This window comes from Corvus moneduloides, chromosome 24, assembly GCF_009650955.1.
Source record: "Corvus moneduloides isolate bCorMon1 chromosome 24, bCorMon1.pri, whole genome shotgun sequence".
NCBI classification, from domain to species: domain Eukaryota; kingdom Metazoa; phylum Chordata; class Aves; order Passeriformes; family Corvidae; genus Corvus; species Corvus moneduloides.
The window spans coordinates 3,241,969-3,267,054 of record NC_045499.1 but is presented as its reverse complement, the minus strand read 5'-3'; the positions used below and the strand labels follow the sequence as shown (position 1 = coordinate 3,267,054).

Sequence of the window (25,086 nt, the reverse complement as noted above, 5' to 3'; positions counted from 1 at the left end):
ACGGAGACACGTGAAGGGTTGGATCCACGAGCTGTTATTGATCCATGAGCTGTTATCGATCCATGGAGCTGGTTATCGGTCCATGAGCTGTTATCGATCCACGCGATCGGCACACGCGGAGCCCCCGCCCCGCCCCCGCCCTCCCGGCACAGCGCAGCCCGGCCCCGGGCGGGGTCCGCGGTTCTCCCGTCCCGCCGCTGTCCCGCAGCAGCGCCCGGTCACTTCTTCTGCAGGAATTTCATTTTACTGCCTGCAGAGAAAAAACAGCATTAGGAGCTTTAGGCGAGGGTGGGGAGGCCCTGGCACAGGGTGCCCAGAGAAGCCGTGGTTGCCCCTGGATCCCTGGAAATGTCCAAGGCCAGGCTGGACGGGGCTTGGAGCAACCTGGGATAGTGGAATGTGTCCCTGCCCAGGGCAGGAACTGGTCCCTTCCTACCCAAATCATTGTGGTGATGCCATGAAGATTTTTTGCCTTTTCTTTTATACCCCTGTTATACCTTTTTACACCTCCTGTATTCTTAGTGCTTTTTCCCTACATTCTTGGACTTGTTTGTCAAGCTAAGAGACGAAACATTCTAGAAGCTTCGTAGCTAGGGATCAGTGTGCCCCAGACCCCAAGGTCCTCTCCAGAACACATTCTGCAAACTAAGATAGAACCATCCAGGGGAAGGCTCCTTGGAGAAGGGGGCTCACTCGAGCCTCTCATTGGGGAATCTTTGACAGATCTGCTAATTAGTAACACCTATAATGATATACCAGATCTTTTGGGGGCGGCATTTTTTGCGGGGTGCATTTCGGTGCATATGACCTGGATGTGTGCACCTAAGGATCCTTAAAATAAATACCAAGGTAAAATCCCTTTTCCCCTTCTAACCGTGTATGCCTCTTGATTTTAAGACCAGGAAAAGGCATCGGTGGGACTCTGTGAGCTGGAGACACTCCAGGACTCATCAGGCTGAGGAACTTAAGGTGGAAAGCCACACATGGCCTTCTCTGCCAGCAGACACAACTTCCGTCCCCTGAGCATCAGCCAGGACCAAAGTTAAGGAATAAGCCTGGACAGCTCTCAGAGCAGCAACTCCCACAAACTTTAGATAAAGACACAAAAGCTTAAAAATAAAAGAAAAATCTCACACAATGTTCAGTGTCCCCTGAAGCAGTAAATGTAAACAAGGGGACACAGGTGCACAAGGCAGAGAAGGGGCCTTCCTCTGCACCAAATTAATTATTCAACAGCTAAAATTAATTTTAAAAAATTTAACAATGAACAAAAGCTAGGATGTTCCTTTACCAAGACTGCGAAGGATTTTGTTCATTCCAGTTCGTTCCGTCTCGGGAATACTCTCCAAATACTCCAAGGCACGGACCTCAAAAAGGCCTAAAGAGAAAAAAAAATTAAAAAATTAAAAATCACTCACCAAATGAGTTACTCCATCTTTTAGCATGTGGCATCATGATTAACAAGGCCATGAAAGGAAATCCTGCATGTGGTGTGTGTAAGCTGCAGGATCAAGGAGAAAGGGGAGATGCAGAAATTCTTTGCTTTATAAACAGAATTCTTTTGAGTAATTAGAAGGGCACAGGGCTACTCCATGTGACAAAATCTCAACAGCAGAGGCACGTGGCACCATACTTTGAAAGCAAGTCTGCGGAACAAGAGGCTGATGCCAAAGCTACCTTTGACCACGTTCTTGCTCAGCTCCCGGTCCTGGATGAAGCCTGCAAACATCTGGGTTTCCATGAAGAAGTGCAGGAAGTGGCGCACGTTGCGGGAGCCGTGGGATTTGCGGAAGGGCTCCCGCTGGAACACCCGCTCCCCCTTCTCCGTGACGCTCATGTGCAGGGAGTAGTGCCCCACAATCTCCACGAAGAACTGCACAAAAGCCTCAGAGACCAGGGAGTTGAGGGTCATGTCACCTGTGGGGAGGACATTTGTTGCTTTGGTCATTCCTCTCCCAAAGGAGGAGCAGCTTTTCTAGAGACCTCAGTCACTTTCTGTACTGGCTGTCTCAGACTAGGAGATTCCAGGGGATTGATATCAGAGAAGTCTCAGCTCAAATATTCAATTTCCCATTGTCAACTTTCTGCTGCAGCTGGGACAGGTTCAGCTCTGAAGCTTTTGCAGCAGTTAAAACATTCATAATTTCATTTTCCCTGTCAAACATCTGGTGTCTAATAAGCTGCCAGCTCATAACAGGCCAAGTTTAATTCTCTTCAAGAATCAGGCAAACTACAGAAGACAAGCTCTCTGGAAAACGAACTTTGTTTTTATGAATTATATAGTTTTCTGGTGCCATTCTCTCAAGCCACTCAGAGCTTTTCTCACACTTCCTTATCTGATGGATCATGTATAAAGCAGTAAACTTTGGAAATGATCTGCCAGATCACCCTCTAAAATACAGAAACTCGCTACATTCTCTGAGAAAAACATTGTCTCTGCCACTCAGAAAAATACAACAAAATTCAAAGCACAGGAACTGAGGCTGTTGGCCCAAAGGAAACTACAGTTCTGCACACACTAATTGTGAGAAGAGGAACTGTCAGCACACCAAACTTCTCACACATTCACAAGGAAGATGTTCTCAGCAAGATCACAGGGAAACAGCTAAAATGTCACTTCTTAGCATTTATTCCAATTTGCTCATTTTTATCAACTCCTTGGGATCTACTAATGGGAAAACACTTTTCCATAGAAACCTTCCCACAGAAAGTACCTTGTGTGTCACTCTGCCCATGTGACAGAATTTCACTTCGTTCTTCCAGGATTTGTACAAGTGCAGCCTGGAGTTTATGGGGCAGGATCTCGTCCTCATCTGATACCTACAGACAGAAATGGCCAAGGATCAGCAGGAGAACCAGGGGATAGATTAGAAATATTCTAACATGCCTACAGCAGTTAGAGGGGAGTTATTCTGTGATACGGTGTATCTTGAGGGAGACAATATATTTGTTTTGCAGCCACAGAAATTAAAAACATTTGCTCAGCATGCCCCAAGTACATTTTATTAGAGTCACACACACAGCTGGCCACCACACAGACTCAGGCTTATTTCACCAGTAAAACACACAAAAACCAGTAAAAGTCTGTTGAGAAAATACAACAAGTCTCAGTAATATGGTTAAAAAAATATCCCAATCCTTTAATACCTTTCTCCAGTTGCAGGCTGCAATGCAAAACAGAACAGTGAGGCAAGGAAAAGGAGAAGCAAATATCCTGAACTAGTAATAAAATCCCCAGTATTTTTATAGCTACTTGTCTGGGGATGCAGAAGCACTTTTGGGGAAGTTCAGCAGAGAACCACAAGTGAACTGTGATAATTTGTTCCCTAGACTGTCGCTCCTGAGAAAAACAACAACCCGAACCAACAAACACACCGCAGCTGGATGGGAGAGGAGAAAGTGCTGTACAGAACGAGAACAGAGAGAGACAGATAAAAAGCAGCAGAGGATCTTAGGGATCCCCTTCACATCATAAACCAAGAAATAGTCCTTAAACTCAGCTCAGACAAGCAGCATCTTCGGCTTTGCAGAGCTCTCCAGCTCATGCAACCTCAACCTTGCAACAAGGATTTGTAAGCCTGTTCCCTTCTCTGTCAGTTCAAAAGGATTACAAGGTCTCCACACGAACACCAGCTTTTCCTGATTTCTTTTTATTATTTTCTTTCATCGATGCCTTTTCCTGGCACAAAACCATGAGTTACTGGTACTGTTCTTTCACTCACCTCTTGCAAGAACTTGTCAGCACAAAGATCAACAATCAGAACCTGGGGAAAGACGTAAAAAACACACTGACTCATAACCAGGTATGTTGCTGTATAGAAAAAACCCCAGGTCTTTAATTTGTTTTTTAAATGTGGGATGTTTTTTAAATAGGGATGTCACACACAGAACACAAGTTCTGCATAAGTGCAGCCTGTCTCTGAGAACAGTGAATATTATTTATCTTTGATAACACTGCAACACCCTGACATTTATCTGGCAAATTCACCAAGTGGCTCGGAAAAGTTTGAGAGTTTGTATTCAGACAGAATCTAGAGATTATTCCAGAGAGGACAACCTCATCCCACTGACATTGTCTGTCTCACATATCCTCACCTCCTCTATGGGCAGGTCCTGGAGCTGTGGCAAGGAGCAGGAGAGGATGCCAATGAGGAATGGGGTCGGAGAGCACACGATATCAATCATGGAAGCTGGCAGGACGGGGATGTAGGTGTGCTGCCAGGTGAAGGGGTAAAGCGTTGCCACTGCAGCGTGCCCACATTTAGACAGAGTGCTGGAAAGATGGGAGAAGCACAGGGTGGGTGGTCAGTGTCTCCTTCAGGACAGGCTGGAAACGCTCAGGGCAGGTGTCACTCGTGTACAGTCTGTGCAGCAACAGAGGCCCCATGCACCCATTTCTGAACTCAGTTATAGGGAGCTAAAACCACCATCAACCCAGACTAAAGAGGTAAAAAGGAAACATTCCCTTATCTCCTCTTGTGTAAACAGCATACTCCAAATTCTAGGCATGCACATGCTGTGTGGAGAGTGCAGAAGGTTTTCAAATGAAACTAATTGCAAAACTAGACAAGCTTGGACATGGGACAGGTCCAAACACAGAAGAAATAATAACAACATCCAGTGATAGTATCCCTCAGAAAGAACTTCTCAGACTCATCTCTTACCTTAAGTTGTCAGCCACAAAGATGACCCTCCTTTCCAGCAGGAGAGAGGCGAAGACCCGGATGGTGTGGGAGACACTCAGACACTGCAAAAGGCACTCGAAGTCAACGTGCTCCAGCCGGGAGTCCAAGGGGCGGCACAGCTCCATCACCTGAGAGGAGACACAGACAGGGAGAGCTGGGGGGGCAGCCCAGAGCAGGGACCCTCAGCCTGGAGCAGAGGGGCCTGAGCTCACCACAGGCTGCAGCTCCTCCTAAAGGGCAGGACCAGGCACAGGACTCAGGGAAGGGCTGGGGCTGTGCCAGGGCAGGGTCAGGCTGGAGAGCAGGGAAAGGTTCTTTCCCCGAGGGTGCTGGGCACTGCCCAGGCTCCCCAGGGAATGGGCACAGTCCCAAGGCTGCCAGAGCTCCAGGAGCATTTGGACAGCGCTGCCAGGGATGCCCAGGGTGGGATTGTTGGGGTGCCCTGTGCCGGGCCAGGAATTGGACTCAATAATCCTTGGGGGTCCCTTCCAGCTCAGGATATTCTGAATCCATGATTCTACATAGAATCCCAGACAGCTGGCATGGGGCAGCACAGAAGAGTGCCCAAGAAGCTCTTCATTAAAAAGCAGGGAATCACTTCCACCGTCGATGATTCCACAGCAAACAGGGTTCTGGGACAGCCTCCCTTCCAACTTCAGGATGTTTTCTTCAGACTAATTACTTCCAGGCATCACCGTGCAGTTTGCAAAGAGCCTCTGTGCCCCAGAGACCCCACAGACACCAGGCAGCCCATCCTGACCTCTGTTACCTCATCTCCTGCTCCTGGCAGGAAGCTCCTGACGGCGATGGTGCGTCCTGGGGCGGGGAACGGGGCCTCCATCACACTGCGCATGAAGGGGTGCACGAGGGCTGGGGACATCTCCCGCCTCTTCTCCACCTCATCCAGGATCTGCAGGGAAACACACTGGGCCTTGGGTCACTGCTGCTGGTGACCAGAGGGGAGAATCTGTCAGAGCATTCCCCTGGAGAAGGCTCCAGCACAGACCCACAGGCCTCTCCCACCTCACTTGGGACCCCTGTGAAATTCATCTTAAACGTCTGAACAATCAAACAGGAACAGCTTCCTGTGAGCACAACTCTCCATTCTCCCATCTCCTGCTACTGGAAGGAAATGTCTTGGATGTAGTAATTGAATTCTCATTATTTAGAGGGGTAAGAGGAGCAACACCCCATCCCCCTCGCCAAGAAACCTCTCTGAAACACCGTTCTAGAAACTGTGCTCCAACAATCAGAACCCCCTTTCACCAAATCTTGTCCCTGTATTCTTCTGCAATAACTGCCCTTTATCTGCAGCAGCTTTCCCCAGTCTTCACCTCTTTATCTGCCCTCCTCACGGTGCTACAAAAAACCAGGAGATCCAACCCCCTCCCAAACTGATTTTCCATTTCCAAGTCACAGAAGAAGCGGATGAAGGGGCACCCTCAGGAACACCAGGTATTAGAAGCCCTTCTGGCAGTAATTGCTGATGGATTTGTGTATCGGCTGACAAGACTCAGCACCAGTATTTTATTTCCCCTCTCAAAGCAAAGACAGCGAGGAAGCACCACTCTCCTGGGATGAGCTGCAATCACTAAACCTGACAGAAGCATCCAGTCACTCTGTGGAGCCTGCAGGCTGCCAGGGCTCAAGGAACAGGCTGTGCCAGCTCACCTTGGAGAAGAGGTTGAAGCAGCCCAGGCGGCTCACGATGCAGTAGACCTCGGGCAGGCGCTTCCCTTTCCCTTCTGGCTGAAAGGCAACAGCAACAGCTCTGCTGAGAGCAGAGGGGCAAGGAACAACCCAGCACCCACACTGCAGCTGATCTGCAGAATTCCTTCTGCTGCAGTCCCCCCTACACTTATGACTACAAAAGTTCTCAAGAAACACCCAGTTCCAGGAGCTGGTTCATGCCCAGAGCCCATTTCGCTATTTCTGGGCACCATCGTGACCCTTCCCTCTGCATCCCAAGGGTTGGCACCACCACAGCAACACAGGATGGGTGACCCACGAGGGAAAGCAGCCCTGAGTCATGTCCTGACAGTGCCCAGACAGTGATCTCTGTACCCCCAGCCCTCACAGAGATGCTCACCAGGAGCTTCCTGCAGTACCCGAACCAGCGGCTGCCGTCCTCCCCCGTCAGCACGAAGGAAAAGGTTTCACTGGGGGACCAAAGCAGAGTCAGGGTTAAATTCACCACACAGCTCAGGGGAGAGACTGACAAAGCACACAGACTCCTTCTGGTCATGCTGACGAGAGCCAAGGCACGATTACAAGGACTTTGGGATCTGTTCAGGGTAAAAACTTGCACCCCATGAGCTTTTCCATCTCTCCTCCTTCCCAGCTGCTTCTCCATTTAGCCAAGGAGCAGCAGAAGCACTTCCAGCCCCAGGAGCTGGCCTTGGACAAACTCGTCCTCCTTACAGGAAAGGCAGAAGCAGCTCCCCAGCCCACCTCCACACCTCATCTTCCCTCCTACCACAGGGGATTCATCCTTTCCCTTTCCCCTTGCTCTGGCTGCGGCTCCTCTGGCACACCCCAAAGCTTTCAGCATTGCCTGTTTCAGTCACGAGTATTCAAAACCAAGTCTTTACCTTTTAATGTCTGATGAAGGGAACCAGTCTTTGGGATCTGGAAAGCAGAATTTGGGAATGACCTTTAGCCTCTCTTCAGTATCCTTTGATGGTCTGAAGGGATGTTCAGGCTGGAGGGGTAACACACGCATTTGAAGTCACTGAAGTTGGTGCACAGCTGCAGCATTTAGAAAGCATCTTCCTGACACTTCCAAAGGCTGATCCATCACATAGCTAATGCACAGGTACAGGAGAACATGTTCTGACTATTAGCAGATTCCCAGTTCCCATCTTGCATTTTTCCTGCTGATGGGACATTTGTAAAATGATCCAACTGGTCTTGGTAAGGACAGAATAAGGATCTACAAGCATGGCCTAAGTTTATTGGAAAATAAAGGTAGAACTGACCCCCCCAAATGATGGCTGGGTCAGCCTGCCTTGGTTCTACCCCTGGGAGATTTGAAAACACTAATAGGAACAGGAATGTGCTCAGCTTTTGATGTGCAGATCACTCATAACTCGAGTGCAAAAATGGTGTCTCTGAATCGCACGTTCCAGCCACGCCACGTGTTGGTTCAAACCAAATCCCTCAAGGATTCCAGGGGAGAGTCCTCAAGGACTCCATGCTCAAAACTGCCCAGAAAGGGCAAAAGAAAGGTGTTCAGATAAGAGGCTCCATGAGAAATGTAAGGAAATTTTACACATTTAAGTAGAAATGCCCCCGAGAAGTGGAAAGTTTATGGCATAAAGTTGATTTTAGGCACTCAGCACATCCGGGCTATTCCAGTGTCCCAAGCTGTGACAGCACAAAGTGTTAGGAAAACAGAACAGCATTTTCACAGAGTAACACTTGTACAAAAGCTTAGATGTCCTTGGGCACACAGCCCAAAGAAGAGAGTGACAGCAGATTACTTGGAAGCAAAGCTAATATTAGAAGGGAGACGCTGAATCTGACACGCTGTCCCATCTAAAGTCACTCACCAAAACACTTCCATTTGAACAGAGGATAAGTAAATACTGAGAAAATAATTTGTTGTGGCAGTGCCTTTATAAAAGCCAGTAAAGAGCAGGAGGGGAACCCTGCAGTGCCCTTCCCAAAGGCAATGGACAGATTGAGAGGCTGCACCAGGGAAAAGCCAAATCTGCTGCATTTCTTTCTGCCTCCCAACACCCTAAAGTTTGCACTTTTAGCAGATATTATTTGGGCGTGTTCAGTTTTAGTAAATTAACACTGTGCACTTTCTGGCTGTAGTTCCTTATTCATCCTGTGAATCCAAGGCATTTACACACTTAAGACACTGGAGGTATTTGCACACAGATCCTTTAGGCAGCAGGAACTGGGGCACTGTGGGACCTTCTGGGGTCCCCTATAACTTCCCTGAATGAATCTGGCATCTCTTCTATGTGGGTGGCATGCAGATTCCTTAATAATCCCTGGCATCCTCCTGATGGCACAGCCAGAATTCCTAGCTTTGTTCTGTTTTCAGTGGAAGGCAGCAGGTACAAGCCTAGACAGTGACAACTGAATATTCATTTCAATCTGGTACCACAGAAGCACCAGGGCTCCATCTCAGCTTCCCAGCTGTGGGCACTGAACTGTAATTCAGAGTCACATGCTGATTTTGCCACCCATTTGGGCTGAACAGCTTATTTCAAAGGGCTTGGTTTAGCTACAGCACTTTAACTTCCACAGCTCTCCTGGCTTTGGGGGTTTGTACAAACAGCTTTGCCATTTTATTATTATCCTTTTTCAAAGCAGTGTAAATAAGCATAAAAGCCCTGGGGTTCCAGTTCCTGTGCACCATCAGTGCTTCACTCCTTGTTTACAAAGGACAGACTGCCACGAGGAGGTTCCTGCCAGCTTTGGGACAGAGCTCTGCACTCTCTCCTGTCTTTCAGCTGGTATCAAATACCCTATGGCTTCATGAAATTTGAATTAAGTAGGAACCTTCCTAGTTCAAAAAAGACAATAAACTCATTATCAAGACACATTCAACAACCTCCCAACACTACAAGTTAGGTCTGTAACAGAGCAAGGTGCTTCACATTCCAAGCCCAGATCCTGACCAGTGTCGTTTAAGAAGGGAAACACAGAGCCGAGCAGCTCCCTGGGCAGGCTTCCATGCAACTCCTACCTTGCTGGGGAACTGCTGGATGATGTGGGGTGTGTAGGTGACCTCAGATGCCTTCTTGTGCAAGGACACCACCACAAAGAGCTCAAAGAGCCGCTGCTCCTGGAGCTCGATGAGATCCCTCTCCAAGGTCTGGTAGTGCGGGTTCCTTTTGGAGGCCGAGTGCCTCAGGCACCTGTGGCGACCTGGGGAGAGGAATAAATCCCAAACCAGCCTGTGGCTGGCACTGCCACACACCTACAGGGCACACAAGAGGACTCAGCATTGCCATCAGAGGGGGAAAAGGGATGGGGGGATTTGCCCAACATCCGGCTGCTCTCCATGGGACATGGGATGCCTGTGTTGGCCCCTCACTCACAGAGCTGCTCTTCTCCCAGGGAAAAAGTGACAGGAGGAGAGGAAGTGAGCTCAGATTCCACCAGGGGAGGTTTATATTGGATATTAGGGACAATTTCTTCACTGGAATGGTTGTTAAGCACTGGAACAGGCTGCCCAGGGCAGTGGTGGAGTCACCACCCCTGGAGGTGTTGAAAAAATGTGTGGATGTGGCACTTGAGGATGTGGTTTAGTGGTGAGCACGGCGGTGGTGTTGGGTTGATGGTTGGACTTGATGACCTTAGAGGTCTTTCCCAACCTTAACAATTCCAGGATTCTATGATTCAGATGGGGAGCACTGGCCTTGCAGCAGCTCTGCAAATCCCCCGACAGGAGATGGAGATTGAGAAATTGAAATTTCTCCTGCTGCCCGGATGTTCTTTCACACATCTCAGAGTGACACAACGGGGTACTGGGGAGGGAAGCCCAGCTCCACCAGGTCAGGAGCTGCCAGGACTCAGGGAGCCACTCCAAACACCAAAGGCACTCAGGAGAGGCAGGGGCAGTTCCCTGGCCAAGAAACCCCTGAGCTGGGCTGTCCTGACAGGCAGGACAGACTCACAAGCACAGGCACAGCACTCTGACGTCAGGAATTCCTGCGGCCCAGGCGCCGTGACACATCCTAGACACTTTCAAACAGCTCTTCCATCAGGCAGTGACTCAATCACTGTATTTCTGCTGAGATTCTTCACTCTCCACTACTCTCCTTAACATGAAAAAATGGAACTTCACTTTTCATTCCAACTTAAAGCCTTTTGAATGTATCCCTTCAAGTAAATGAAACACCTAAAATAATTAATAGAATCCCAGAATGGTTGGGGTTGGAAGGGACCTTAAAGCTCATCCAGTGCCATGGGCAGGGACACCTTCCACTATCCCAGGTTGCTCCAAGCCCCATCCAGCCTGGCCTTGGACCCTTCCAGGGATGAGGCAGCCACAGCTGCTCTGGGCAGCCTGTGCCAGATCCTTCTGTTTAATCTGTCTTCACATGGAAGCTAAAACCAGCTAAAACCAAGGAGGTGTTTCAAGTCTGGAGTTTGGGTCTATGATCAAACTCAGGCCATTGGAACCGGACAAATACCCAGGTGAATTCTCCCCAGAGGAAAAGACATTTCACAGCATTACATAAAACAGAACCAAGGGAAGGAATCAGGAGGGAAATGACCTCAAGCAGCAGCAGCAAAGGTGATCAGGAACAACCTCTCACAAGCTACGGCATCAACCCAAAAATGAATCTGCTTCTGGTGACTGGTAGGTTAATGGCATTAAACCTCAAGGGCTCAGGGGAAGTGGCAGAAAAAGAGGCTGGTTTGTCACAGTAACAGCTCCCAGACTGGGCCAACTGGCCTCTCAGAGGCTCCCTGTCCCTGTCTCAGCAGATCCCACACGTCAGAGTGCTCATCCCACCAAGGGCGCAGTGCTGTGGGGACAGGACCAGCCCCTGTGATTCACTCACTTTTGGGCTGATTTTCCGTATCGCTTTCATTCCCACTGGTTTCACCTGAAACACACATAGTTTTCACTTATTAGCCATGCAGAAGGAAGATGGGCAACACCCAAAGTTGGGAAAGAGAGACAACCTGAGACTCATCAGATCAACATCCCTCGGGGCTGCCCACCAATCCTGCCCAAAGCATCAGCGAAGGGCAGCTGGGAAATGTGTTACAACAGCAAATTGCAAAAAGCAGAGCTGGTATCAAGCCAGTGCTGTCAGTGAATGACCTGCAGGTCAGCTGAACACGGGCAAGGAACACAAAGCAGCTGGTTGTTTGATGCTGCTGTAAAACTTAACAGAGTTGCTGAACAGAATATGCTGTGAATAAAGACCCTACTATGGCTACACAATCAGAACAAGGCACACAGACAATGAGTGCAGTAGTCAGAGGCAGTTCTCGTGCCAAGTGGTTTTCTGGGGAATTTTTGCTTTAATCTGATTTTTTTGACAAGGCACTTTTAACCAGTAGCCCAGCTCTCCAGGCTCAGAATCTCCACCTTGTGACCATGTTATCTTTGGGTTAGGCAAGTGTTCCTTGAGCTGAAAGCTCAATTCCAGCCACAAGTCTGGGGTTTGCACGGTTGTGTCAGCGTGAGGTGGTGGTGCCAGGCCAGGGGGCAGAGAAATTGTGCCACTCAAGGTGTTCAGAGCACAGACAGTGCTGCTGGAGACCCCAATACCTTTCACTGGAGCTGCTTCTCTCCCAGCAGGACTGAGCACCTTCACCTTCTTCTTTCCACGCTTGGAATCAAAGATCTCCTGTATTTTTAGTACCAGCTGAAATCCAAAGTAGAAGCAGAGGTTAATGTGGGGGTCCAGAGAAAGGTCTGGGTGCCAACAGGAGGGCAGCCCAACAGCCACTATCCAGGACTTGGGAAAAGCTTCCCAAACCCTGCAGGAACCCTGGCTCAGAGGCTGGAGTCCTCCTAACCTAGCTCACTGGATAAAGAATGAGCACAGATTTCTGCTGCAAGGGAGGGATCACTGTCAGCACAGCTCAAAGCTGACACCAGACCGTACAGGCATTCTGGAAATTGTCACACTTGCCTTCCCAAATAGAAGTGACAAACTGTCTGGCATCAGATCTCCATTTTCTATGCAAGAACATCTTACAAACCCACAGAGGACTCAGAACACTCTCTCCAGCATCCCAATTCCTTCCAAGCCCAGAAAAAGCAGAGCTCTCTCACTGTAGCTTGGGGGTTGGTTTTTGGGTTTGCTGCTGTAGTTGGATGTCAGCTCAAGTCTCCTAAAGCACAAGTGAGGCACAGAACAAGGCTGCTCCAAGCACAGGCCCTGTCCCAGGTGTTTGCTGCAATGAAAGGATGATGTACCTGCAGTAACCTGGTCATGGGGAAGGTGTCCCTGCCCACGGCAGGGGGTGGAATGAGGTGGAATTTAAGGGCCTTTCCACCCAAACCATTCTGTGATTTTGCACAAATGAAGACAGACAGTGGGACAGAATAATGGGTCTGTGCTGCAGGACCACATACCTGGTCCACTGGAAGAAAAAAGTTGGGAAAAAGCACAGCCCAGTGCAGACTAAGCCACAGACATGAAAGGAGGGTCAGCATTTTGACAACCTGAGTTGATGCTGTTCATCTTCCTTCCACTGGTCACAACAGCCTTAAACCCAAAGTCCTGACACTTTCTGTGTCCCTGTCACAGCTCTGTGCTTTCCCCTCACCTGCCAGTGCCCCTGTGGCTCCTGACTCCCCACATCAAAGGCGGCTTTCGCTTCATGTGAAGAGGGATTTACCCTAAATGCAGGGAGCAGGTCAAGTTCATTCCTGCCTCAAGAATTCATTAAACTGAACATGGGAGGGTGGGGCCCAGACATTTGTCATCACAAATACTGCATAAAACGAAATATATTAAAGAGAACCTGTTTGTTCAGCTCAAGCATTTAATCCCCAGATCAGCAAATCAGGCTTAGGCTCTCCTTTTCCAATCGATTTCTCCCCCATCTTCTGCCTCAGCCAGTCCTCCCAGCACGAGGAGGCTGCAGGAAACAAACAGCCCACAGCAGAGAGCAGCGCTTCTCCTGCCAAATCTGCCTTCTTTCCCTTTTTATCCAGCCTCACCTAGAAGATCTTCATTTCTGTCCTGATTTTTGTGCAGCTGAGTCACCACCCTGGGTGTGTTTAAGGCAGCCATGTGTTTCTCAAGCAAAAAGTTTTATCTTTTTAGACCCCAGTCCTTTTCTCAATCTCTCAAGCAATCTTGGCTCAATTCCTCATGAGCAAAGAGAGTAAAGTGCTCTTCCTGCATGTAAATTGTTACCAGATTTTTGGAATAGGTTTGCTTTAGGAGAACATTTTATTTTCCCTCTCCAAATGAAAGATACTCTCCATCACAGCATTTTTATAATCTTGCCATCTCCTTCCTGATTTTCCAGACCTAGGGTTTGTTTAAAAACACAGACAGGAGTTACTTGATACTCCAAAGCACTTTAAAGGTTTAAAAAGTCCTTTGCAGCTGTCCAATTCTACCTCACGGTCTTGTGCAATCTGAGCAAATACACGTGACTTTCAGATGAAATAAAGATCTGCTGAAGTGAAATGATTTTACCACAGCAAAAATAAGTCCTTGCCGCTACCACAACTGGAATTTGAGTCCCATGCACAAAGTGCCACCACAGTGGCAGCTGCAGCTGCCCTTCTACAGCACATGGTGCCTTTTATCACCAAGGGATGTGAGCTGGCAACCAGCACAAGGATCTAGAAAGGTTCCCAAGGCACCAAAGGAGAGTCAGAACAGTCCAACAGTCCTCTGTGTGAAGGTGGATTAAATGCCTTCCTCACCCCTCTGGCCTCAGCAGCATGATTGTCTTTGCAGCCAGGCAGGAAGGAGAGGCCAGAAGGGACAACTGTATGAAGGCTTTGTGAAATGCTCTTATCCCTGAGAGTTCCTCTTCACCTTTAAACTATGGAACAGCTGTTCCTGATGCCAGTACAGAACTCCAAGCCAACATTCCAAGTAACCAAGGGCCCCACAACCATTCCATAGCTCAGGGCCTGCAGTGAACACAAGGATGAGTCTGGGAAGTCACCGGGAGCAGGGGACACGCACACACAGCGTTCCAGAGCTGCCCCTGCAGCTCACCAAGAGCACAAACCCAGCACCATCACGCTCCATGGAAACACTGGGAACAAGGCTTAGATGACAAAGCACGAGGCAGGGCTTGTATTCACACACAGCCCTGACCTCCAGGTCAACACTGAGCACTTTGTCTGCCAATTCCTGGCCAACAAAAACACCACTGTCCCAGCTAGAACTGGCACTCAGATCCCCAAACACCACCCCTGCCACTTGGAGAGGGAATGGCTGGAGCAGCAGTGCCAAGCAGCAATCACCTGCCAGGCACACAGCTCTGTGGCCACTTACAAAGCACTTGCAAAGCAGCAAGAGCTTGAAATGCCAGGCAAGAAGTGGAGTTTCACACTTCAAGCTCACCCAGGGCAGGTTCTTTCTCCTGCTTGCAGCCTCTACTGCTCGGAACAGCTTCCACTCAGACAGAGTGACAGGCAGGGAGGTCTCCTTCCCCATCTTCCCTTGGAAACTTGTCTGGGAGGGCTTCAGCTCCAGCGACTTGCGACTGAGGAAGGGAGGTTTTGGGGGAGGCTAGAAAACAGAAGCAGAAGAGATAGTTAAGCATGGGATCAAGCTTTGGTCCAAGGTCACAGGCAGAGGAGTCAGATTACAGCTGGTGAATCTGCTCTGCCAAGCCCTCCATCCCACCCTCCCACTCAAGCATCTCACCAACACTCTCCTGCTCCTACTCTTTTGCTCCTTAGCAGCTTAATCAGCTGCCATGGCTGTTCATTATTTACATTACATATTATTTACATTAATAACAAACAATAAAAAAATAAGGCAAACCAATGACTTGCAGTGTGGAATGTGAGGCTGGGGTGAGCACAAACGAGGGCCCTTGTGAGAATGCTTCTGCAAACACCTGACCCTTTAATCCCCCCACCCTACCTTGGAAGCCCTGCTGATGCTCCGGGGAGGGGGCAGCTTCCAGACAGATGGGACCTTCCACAGGGGCAAGGGCAGTGCTCTGATATCTTCATAAGGATTTTCTTTCGTAGGACCTGGGAAAAGCATTGGATGGGGGATTTATGAAAGGAGATAAAGCCCTGTATTTTTGCCAGGGATATAAGTGGGGAGAGTGTGCAGTTGTCTGCCAAGCTTTAACAGGGTCTGGGAGACCTGTTTAAAGTTGGATGAGGTTCCCACCACATCCTTCTAACCCACTGACATCAACTTGGCAAACTGTACACAGACTCAGCAGAACAAAACACTTCTTCCCCTGCAGAGCAAGCAGCTCTATTGCAAAGCAGCTCGTTTTGGCAGTGTTCACACTGATCTCTGTGCAGCACTCAAGCAAAGCCTTCCAAGAGCTAATAAAGAAATCAGTTCAGCACAGGCCAACTCCAGTGACCTCCCATGACATCTGAAATCAGGCTGTTCATGTGCAGATGTCACCAACACCAACAAAGACCCCCAGATGGGGAAGACCTTAAAAGTCCCCGAGCCAGAAAGGGCCTCAATGCATCCTCACCTTCACTCCTCCCTCCCCAAAACTGCCACCCTTAAACACAGTGAGGGCACCCCCAGAAGCACAGGCACATACAGATAATGTCCTCGTAGATGTTGTCTTCGGACTGGGTGTAGACCAGCCTGGATCCTGCTGTGCCATTTGTCTCCTCCCGAGGTCTGTGGGAGCTGCTGGCTGCGGGCCGCTTGCGGAAGCCCTGGATGTCCTCAAACTCAAAAGATTTCCTAGAGGAAAACCAGTGGAACTTCTTCTAAAGGCACCTGCTTGAGTTGCTGTCTCCAGTCCACACACAGTGTGGCCCTTCTGGGGACCATCCAGCACATGGATGCTCCACTCTGGACCCGCATTTCCAAGGGTTGAGGTCTAGCCCCAGGCAGCAGCTCAGCCCCTTGCTCCTGCCCCGTGGGATGGGGGAAGGAATCAGAGGGTAAAAGAGAGAAAACACGTGCATGGGTCGAGATAAAGACAGTGTGGAAGGTAAAGCAAAAGCTGCACAGGCAAGAAAAGCAAAACAAGGGGTTCATTCCCTATTTCCCTTGGCAGGGAGGTATTCAGCTGTGTCCAGGGGCTCTGTCATGCAGAATGGTGACTTGGGAACACAAACTCCCAATGTTGCCCCTCTTCCTGCTTCTTCCCCAATTTTAACAGCTGAGCACAACATCACAGGGTCTGGAATATTCCTGGGGTCAGCTGTCCCCACTGTGTCCCCTCCCAGCTCTGTGTGAGCACAGCTCACGCAATCCTCTGTTATCAATATTTTCATCACAACCCCAAAACACAGCACCACACCAAGAAGAAAATTATCCCAGTCAAAGCCAGCACCAAGTCCTGCTCACTTACTCTGGGACATTTGTTAAGTTAAAAAGGGAGCTGGAGGCTCCATGGCCAAGCACACTCCAAGCAGGCATGGCCAGACCCATCCTGTCAGAGGCAAGAACCCAAACCACATTTTGCAGACTTGGAGCAGCTCAGAACCAGGGCACTGCTTCCTACTGGGCCTCTCCTCCTCGTGCTCAGGGTGTTCATGCATTTGTGGGTTGGCATTTCCATCCACTTGGCCACTATTTTGAAATCAGGGCACAGAGGTCACAAAGCAGCTGCAGGGATCTAGCCCACCATCATCATAAAATTCGGGTTCTTGCTGCACACTTTGCCACAGTGGAAGGTTTCAGAACCTCAAACCACATCTCTGCCGGTACTGTGCACACCAGTCTTGCACAGGCAGCTCACCTGCGAGCAGGATTTGCATCAAGCCACCTCAGAAGGGTATGGGAAAGAGGGAAAACCAGCCAAAGCTACTGCAACAGCACTACCCACAGCCTCCAGCCTTAAGCAGCAAGAGAAAAATGAAAAAAAAAAAAGAGGAAAAAAAGGAAAGCCAAACACTCAGCAGCCACAGTGCCCCAAGAGAAAGCTACTCTGCCATCCACAAATTGCAGCTGAGGGCAAGCAGCAGGCAGGGAGCAGGCAGGTCTCTCCCTGGGGCCAGCACACTGTCACTCCACTATGTTCTAAGGTGTGGGCTGATATCTGTTTGGAACCTGTAGCCTTCTTTGCAAGATTGTCAGAAGCAAAAGCAGGATACCTCCTCCCAGGAATATCCTTTTCCCATGAAAAGAGGCATCATCACTAGCAGCACCTCCACAAGGACATCATGCCAAGCAAGCTGCTGAAACCCATCTAGAAAGCGGTTTAAGGAAACATTTCAGACATGAGAGATGAATTATGTACCTCTGGGCTCTCCCTCTGATCCTCCTGTTGGCTATGTTCTTCTCGGGGTTGTTGGAGGATGACACCAGGTCCCTTCCACACTGCTTCTGCAGGGGAGCTTCCCTGGTGGCACTGGCATCTCTACAACCACCAGCACCCTTCTCTGCCAGGTAGCGGAAAGTCCTGCGGGGTTTGGGTGGTGGATCAGGAGCTGGCTCCTCCTCTTGCCCCTCAACCTCAGAGTAAATGTTTCTCAAGCTCCTCTCTGCTCTGCAGAGAGTGTCCACTCCCTCGATTTGCAGTTCTCTTTCCGTGGAGCCAGGGCTGCCTCGATTCCTCTGGAGGTCCAAGGGAACAGGAGGGGCTCTGCCAGGCAGGAGGGGATCTGCTCTCCTCCACAGAGCTTGTGAGGTATAGAAGTTCCCTGGGGGCAGTGTCACCCCTGGGGCTGGGAAGCCTGTTTGCCCTTCTCCTTTCTCCTTGGCTCGGAAAGCTGGGCCAGCACAGTCCCCAGCCTGCCAGCAGCTCCGTGCATCTTCCCTGAAATCCAACCCCAGGCTCTTTGGATCTTTGGACCCAGCCTTTCTGCCATTCTCTGTGCGTTCTGGCTTCACTTTGGGTAGTGCATTGCAGTTGGGGTCATACTTTACTCCAAAGTCCTTAGGCTGCTGCTTCTCCTTGCTGGGGCACCCCCGTGTCCTGCCCTCCCACTGCGAGATCTTCTGCTTGATGTTGCGGCAGTGGCTGCGGGACAGGGTCTGCACGGCCGCGCGGGAGAAGCTGCTGTCCCCAGCCCCCGTGGGGTGCATGGCAGGGGCCAGAGTGCTCACACACAGCCCATGTCCAGCCCCAGCCACGTCCTCCCGTGTCCTGCACACATCAAAGCTGGCACGACACTCCAAAGTGCCCAGCGGTGTGGGAGAGTCCGGGCTGGCTGCTCCGACCTGCGGGCAAAAACGAGAGCCATCAGCTGCACCCCAGCCATGCTGCTCCCCACCCCGAACTCCCAGCTGCTCCCTGGCAATGGCTGCAGAACATTCCTCCCCAGATCACAGCAACCGCGTGCTCAGGACAGGCTTCCAGAGCTCGCTCCCCACCGGGGCTGTTTGTGTACACATCTGGGAGTGAAAGGGAGTTGAGGCTTCACCGGCTTAAAAAACAAACACAACAGCACAAAAGCACCCTGAGGGATCCCGAGCATCCAAACTCAAGGAAATTATTTAATGGCTGAGGAACACAGCAGTGTGGATCTCAGCCAGCCCTTCTGCAGGAGTGCAGCTCCTCCTGAGGCTCAGGCAGTAGAGACAAATCCCTGTGCCACCTGAGCACCCCACTCAGCAGAGACACAGCAGGACACGAGGCACCAGGGCAGCTCTAGAAAAAAGGAACCACGTCTGCTTCTCCAGAGAGGAGCTGCTGCTTCACACAGGATGAGAAGAGCTGTGGTGGCTGGGGAAGAGCCCGACTCCAGCAGCGCATCCTCCTCCCAGAAGTGCTCCCTTGCTCCACAACACAAGTGAAAACCTGCCTGGTGTTCTGTTTGTCAACACCTGACCTACATTTGCCATCCAAGAAATGGGAGGGTATCGGTGCCCAGCCTGTGGCTTGCAGCCAGGGGAGTTTCAAAAGGCAAAAGAAACAGGTGAGTTCTCACCTTCAAGAGAAAAATCAGCCCGTGTTTAGATCAGCAGAGAAGGAATGCTAGAGAAACATTTTGGCTTCTCCTACCCAAGCAGAGCGTGCACAAACAGGAGCTGTGCTCTTTGAGATTTCCCACACCTGTAATCCGGGGGATACAGCACACATCCTCCAGGTAATCCAGCAAGGAGTGCAGGTGAAACCACCAGGGAAAACTGGGGTTGCTGTACAGACCCAGCACCTGCAGGTCCAGCATGGCCTCAGTACAGACATTTCATGTGTGGAATCCTCAGCCTTGGAGCCCTTTGGCTCTACCTGTAGCTCACAAGCCATCCCCAATATTCTCAGATATACCAGCACAGGTGAAAACTCATCCTGGACAGAAGACAGCAGCCCATAGGCTCTAACAAGCCCTGTTCCTCCCTTTCTCTGGGCCATTATCCCATTTCAGAAGTTCCAATCCTCCAGCATTGTATTTAACAACCTCCACTTTTATCAGGAGACAAGTGCTCAGCTCAGGCCAGGGGCCACACTGGCTTTGGTAACATTCCCCTGGCACCAAGACATCCCCCTGCAAAAGGCAGGGAAACAGCAGCAGAAAAGCAGGCGGAAAAAACACACGGAAAAGCAGAGGATTCCTGCAGAAAGCAGCCAGACCTTCTCCAGGTGGGACCAGGGGCCAGAGTCACACCAAGCCTGTGCTCAGGCTCCAGCTGACAGAGCCAGGCAGCTCCCACTGCCACCCTGGGCACGTGTCCTCTACAGCCACTGCCACCACACCCGGCCAGCACTGAGTCACCACAGCCTGGCAGGGTGGGCAGAGCCAGGGATGGGCAGCAAACCAAGCTGGGAGACAGAGGAGCTCAAGCCTGCCTGGCAAGGGGCATGCCCCACTCTCCAGGCTGGGTGTGGAGAGCCCCCACCAGAGCAGACCCACACCCTTCCCACTGCGGGTACCACATCTCAAATTCCAGGGCTCGGGGCTATCCCTGAAGCTGCTGATCTGCAGTGGGGCAATTAAAAGCAAAGCACTGGCCTTGGCAGATCGACTTGATAGCATTAATGAGAAAGCTCACTGGTCAAGGACATCCCAGGGCTCCCAGGCAGTTCGGGGATGGTTTGGGCACACATGGCACCAAGCCTTGGCTCTGTGCTGCAGTCTCCCTCCCTGCCAAAGCAGCACTGTTGCTGTGGGAAGCAGCTCCCTGTCTCCACAGCGTGGGCTCCTGCAGGCTGGAATTGCTCAGCTCATTGTCCCAGAGAGCTGCTGGGAACTCTCCCACTCAGCAGTGAACGGGATAAACTTGGACAATCTGGGTAAGCACCGAGCTGGGGATATTTGCTCCATCATCAGCCCTCTGTCCCTCATCAGCATTCCAGACTGTCCTCAATGCTTCCGTAGCCGCTGGAGACCCTCTTCCCGCACCAGCGAGGGGCCCCTGCCCTCTCGTATAAATAGGCATTGTTGCCAAAACATCCTGAGCCAGGGCAGAGCCATCCTTCCTCAACCCGTGTCTGCACAGCCCTGATTAGCAGACAGGAAAGCAGCTTTCCCTCTGCTGTGCCACTACTGAACTGCTGCAGCACCAGCGCTCCAGGACACTCCCATGGACCTGGCTGGCAAAGGACAGGCTCTGCTGGGGACAGCCAGGTGAGGAGAGGGCTCCAACAGCCTCCTCAGCACTCCAGCTTTACACCAGGCTCCTCCAGTGCCTGCCAGGTCTTCAAACACCGGATTGCTGGGTGCAGGACTGGCACAGGGAGAGGAACCCAAAGGACCCGTGGTGCGGAGCAAGGGTTTATCCACAGCTCTAAACAGGTCCAGCACAAGCACTCATGGAGCACATGCAGCCCATCCCCACAGCAGCCCACAGCTGCTTTGATTCCCAGCAGCACTGGCTGCTTTCTCCTCCAAATACTCCAGCTGTGAGCTCCTCTGGGAGCAGCCTGGCAAAACATCTGCAGAATATCATAGAAGGGACCCACAAGGATCATCCAGTCCAACTCCTGGCCCTGCACAGGACAGTCCTGGAGCTCTGGCAGCCTTGGGGCTGTGACCATTCCCTGGGGAGCCTGTTCAGTGCCCCACCACCCTCTGGGGGAAGAACTTTTTCCTGATATCCCACATCCATGAGGACAAATCACTGCCCAGAGGAGGCTGAGTAGCCCTGCACAGCTTTCCAGGTGGGTCCATCCTTGCTGTGCCCAAGCTGGGCAGTTCTGCTGGCTGCCAGCCCGCCCCACATCCTTCCTGCCACGGCTCACATTGGGAAGGCTGCAACAAAAACTGCCTGTGCTGCAGCTTCCTCAGCCACAGACCCATTTCTGCTTCCCCACATTGAGCCAGGGCCCAAGTCAAGGCCTAATGCTCCTGCCCTCTCCCACTGCCCACGTCCATGCTCCCATGGTAAGGCACAACTGGGAGCTGAGAAACGCGGAGGAGAAGCTCAGCCTGGGCCAGCACATGGAATCCTGGAATCCCAGAACAGGTTGGGTTGGAGGGGACTTTAAAGCTCATCTCCTTCCACCTCCTGCCATGGGCAGGGACACCTTCCACTATCCCAGGTTGCTCCAAGCCCCGTCCAACCTGGCCTTGAACGTGCAGGAATGGGATCCATGGACAGTCAAGCACAAGCTTAAAGTTTCTCCCCTGCTCAGTGCTGCTCCCTGGACTGTCTCTTCCAAAACAGCCATCCAAGGAGGAGAGGAATGCAGTTTTTCACCTGCCCAGGCTTGCTATCAAGAACCAGGCATTTAATCTCAGCTCATCACGTGAGCCCAGGCAAGAGTAGAGACTGAACTTTGGTGAAGAAAGAGCACACTGCGGTGGTGCGATCCAAATTAAGTAACCCTTAAATGCAGTCCAGGACAGGCTAAAACACAGTTCAGGGACACAGAGCTGGCAGAGACCACCTGGGTCAGGCAGCCAGCACTCGTATCAAGCACTACACAAATCATACCTGTCACAGAATAACCAGACTTGTGACCGCTTCCATCCTGACCTCCCCTTCCAAACTCCTTCACCTGTGCTTCCTGGTATTTCCAGAGAAGCCAAATTTATCACCCTTACCGCATTAGGACTTAGAGGAGATCGGTGTAGTCAAGAATACTGAATTATTTCACCAGAAGCAGCAGTTTGGGGGAAAATTACATAATTTCTAGACAAAACATCACACATTTCTGACAAAAGACCGCCTCTCTGACCCACGCTATTTGAAAGCTCCCAAAGAAGAAGAATTCAGCATGTTCACAGCACATGACAGGTAGCCCTGACTCTTTTTCCAGCCCTGAAAGCCAGAGAGCACACTACACATTTTCCATGCAAAGCCTCAAGACAATTCCGTTTCCTGAAACCACATTCTCCAGGAGAGAAAGCTGCCAGTGCTGTTCCAGAATAAATCCCTGTCTAGTGCTGAGGTCAAGCCCCTCCACCACCCGTGCTGCTGGAACCCCTCAGCCCCCTGAGCACCCTGCAGCAGAGGCACAGTGAGAACAGAGGCACTGACACAGCACCTTACCTTGTCCTGCTCCTGGGAACAGAAACACCGCCTGGACCAGCCTGTGCAGCTCTGAGGCAATCTCAGTCCTTTGATGAAAGCTGTGCAGTCCTAAACCACCCCAGAGTTCTTGTTGCCAAGCCTCCTGTGTTAATAGCCAAATAAAAGCAGTTTCTGGTCTTCTGAAGCCTAGGGAAGCTGGCAGCTCATTCCTGGAGGGAAAGGACCCCTTCCAGAGCTCTCAGCTACTCCCATTCTGCTCCTGTCTGGAACAACCCTGAAGCTCCTCGGAATAACTCTGCCATGCTGATGCCTCAACGACATGGGCAGTACCAAACAAGCAGATTTTATATCAAAATAAGTAACTCTTCAGGAATGCAGTGTGCTTAGTCATTTCCATCTTGATACAAAGCTACTCTAACCACGAGGTATTAACTCCTTCCATGCTGCTGCATCTTCTGCCGAGGAACAGTCCTGCCTCATTAGATCCATGGCCACAGCCCCTGGACACAGAAAATATGCTGCTAATCCAAATTATACAGCAAAAGGAGGTTAAGTCTGGCCTCTGCCATGGGTCCTAAGACTTTTGTACTGACTGTCTTTTTCTAAGTGATGAAATTCAACTTCTTGGAAGCAAGTTTTTCCTCAAGATATGAAAATCCCCAAATCAGAACACTTCCAACATGTCAGCCCTGAAGGCTTCTACACCAAAGGGCACATGGACAGAACCCACACCGTACTATTTTTAAAGCCGTGGGTTTTTAACCTGACTCACAGTATCTGAATGCCCACGGTAGCAATACTGACAACAGCAGTTGACTCAGCCCCTACACCCCGGGCCAGCTGCCAGCCCCAGGAACGCACACAAGAACCGAGACACAAGCTGGGCATGGAGTTAAAAATCAAACAACACTTATCCTGAAGCAATCCCTCGGTGCCACCATCAGAGGTGAGATTCCAAAGGAAAGTCACAAAGCCTGTGTGGCTTTACATGGGCCACCCCAGACAGGCTGTGTCTGTCTCCCACTTTACAACAAACCACTCAGTCCTTTGGGAAAGTCTCAGCAGCACCAAGGCAGCTGCCCCAGGAGGTTCAAAGGGTGCAGACCAAGGCAGCACCAGCAAACCTCTCAGACACCATCCAGATAACGTGTTCCAGACCCGCACACTGAGTCATATCCATGTTATATTATATTATTACAACTGGAAGACTGAGATAAAAATTTCGCCAAGCAGCAATGGACAGCACTAGGACTCAAGGTCAGATCCAGGTCACATCCAGGTCAGACCCTCCAGCCACCACTGCCCAAACACACATTTCCAGGGGCTGGTTTTCCTGCAACTGCTCTTCTACTTTCCTTCCATCACCAGCTGATGCCAGTCCCAACTGACAGGAGGAATTGCTACAGCACTCTCTGGGCTCTATCACAGCCAGGTACCCTCTCAGCCAGGCCGTGTTCAGCCACGGTCACTGGAACAGAGGGGTGTGTGTATGCAGTGAACTGGGGAAGGCAAGGGGAGACTGGTCCAGCATGCCCAAGGAGCTCTGTAACCACTCAGCCTCACGCACCTCAGTGCAACAAAGCACAAATACCCAGTGAGACCTAAACCACCACAGCCTAGCAGTGAGTTATTTGCCCTGAAGAAACGCTGAACAGAATCACAGAGTGGTGGAGGGTGGGAGAGACCTTCTGAAAGTGTCACCTTCTCTGCTCAGGCAGGGGCACCTACAGCAGGATGGCTTTTGGATGTCCCCGCGGGGAAACACGCTGCAGCACCCCTGGGCAGCCCACGCTCCATCGCCCTCACCGGGAGAAGCGTTCTCCGATGGTCAGCGGGACCCTCCCGTGTGTCCGGCTGCGCCCATCACCGGACAGCCCCGGCTGCGTCCGCCCGGCACCCTCCCTGCAGGCATCTGGACGAGTGGTGGAGATGAACCCACCACAACTCCGGCTCCCCTTGCGAGCTGGGTCTCCTCCCGGGCAGCTGGAGAGGGCACCTGCTTCCTCCGGCCCGTCAGACACGGGGAAGATGCTGCACCGGCCGCTGCCCGCAGCCCGGACACGGGGACCCCTCGGGGCCGACAGGCCCGAGCCCGGCCGCGACTGCTGGAAGCCCCAAACTCCCGGGCCACCCGCCCGTCCTGCCCGGCGTAGCTCCCACCCAGCGCCGCCGCCCCCCGCCCGTCTCACCGCAGCCTCGGCCCGCTCCCGGCCCCGCTCCCGCAGGACGCTCCCGGCGCGCACGGAACCACCTCCTATTGGCTGGTGTAGCCATCACTCAAGCGGCGGTCCCGCCTCCGCCCCGCCCCGGAACGCACGGAGACGTTTCCCGTTGGTTGACGCGGCCGTCACTCAGGATGAGGCCCCGCCCCCGCCGCGCCCCGTCCCGTCTCTCCGCGGCCTCGGCCCGCTCCCGCA

The 25,086-nt window shown here is 51.4% G+C and overlaps 1 protein-coding gene across 8 annotated transcripts; it reads right to left on the bottom strand.

Moving 5' to 3' along the window:
• Positions 1-13: 13 nt before the first annotated feature.
• Positions 14-24,952, bottom strand: DENND2C (DENN domain containing 2C). Of its 8 annotated transcripts, none has more exons than XM_032132877.1 (19): positions 24,859-24,952; positions 17,553-18,475; positions 15,897-16,045; positions 15,242-15,354; positions 14,714-14,881; positions 11,938-12,034; positions 11,219-11,263; positions 9,391-9,572; positions 7,277-7,386; positions 6,775-6,844; positions 6,357-6,434; positions 5,455-5,610; positions 4,665-4,813; positions 4,096-4,273; positions 3,723-3,764; positions 2,715-2,820; positions 1,678-1,917; positions 1,292-1,378; positions 14-250 (listed from the first exon to the last, which is right to left on the bottom strand). In XM_032132877.1, exons 2-19 carry the CDS (start codon positions 18,338-18,340, stop codon positions 219-221), a joined length of 2,790 nt encoding a protein of 929 aa, XP_031988768.1. In that variant the 5' UTR covers positions 18,341-18,475; positions 24,859-24,952; the 3' UTR covers positions 14-218. The 8 variants fall into 8 exon arrangements, 7 of the variants coding, with proteins under 7 accessions (XP_031988768.1, XP_031988769.1, XP_031988771.1 ...); XM_032132878.1 differs by lacking the exon at positions 24,859-24,952 and adding an exon at positions 24,609-24,817; XM_032132880.1 differs by lacking the exon at positions 24,859-24,952 and adding an exon at positions 24,476-24,595.
• Between the last annotated feature and the right edge of the window lie 134 nt (positions 24,953-25,086).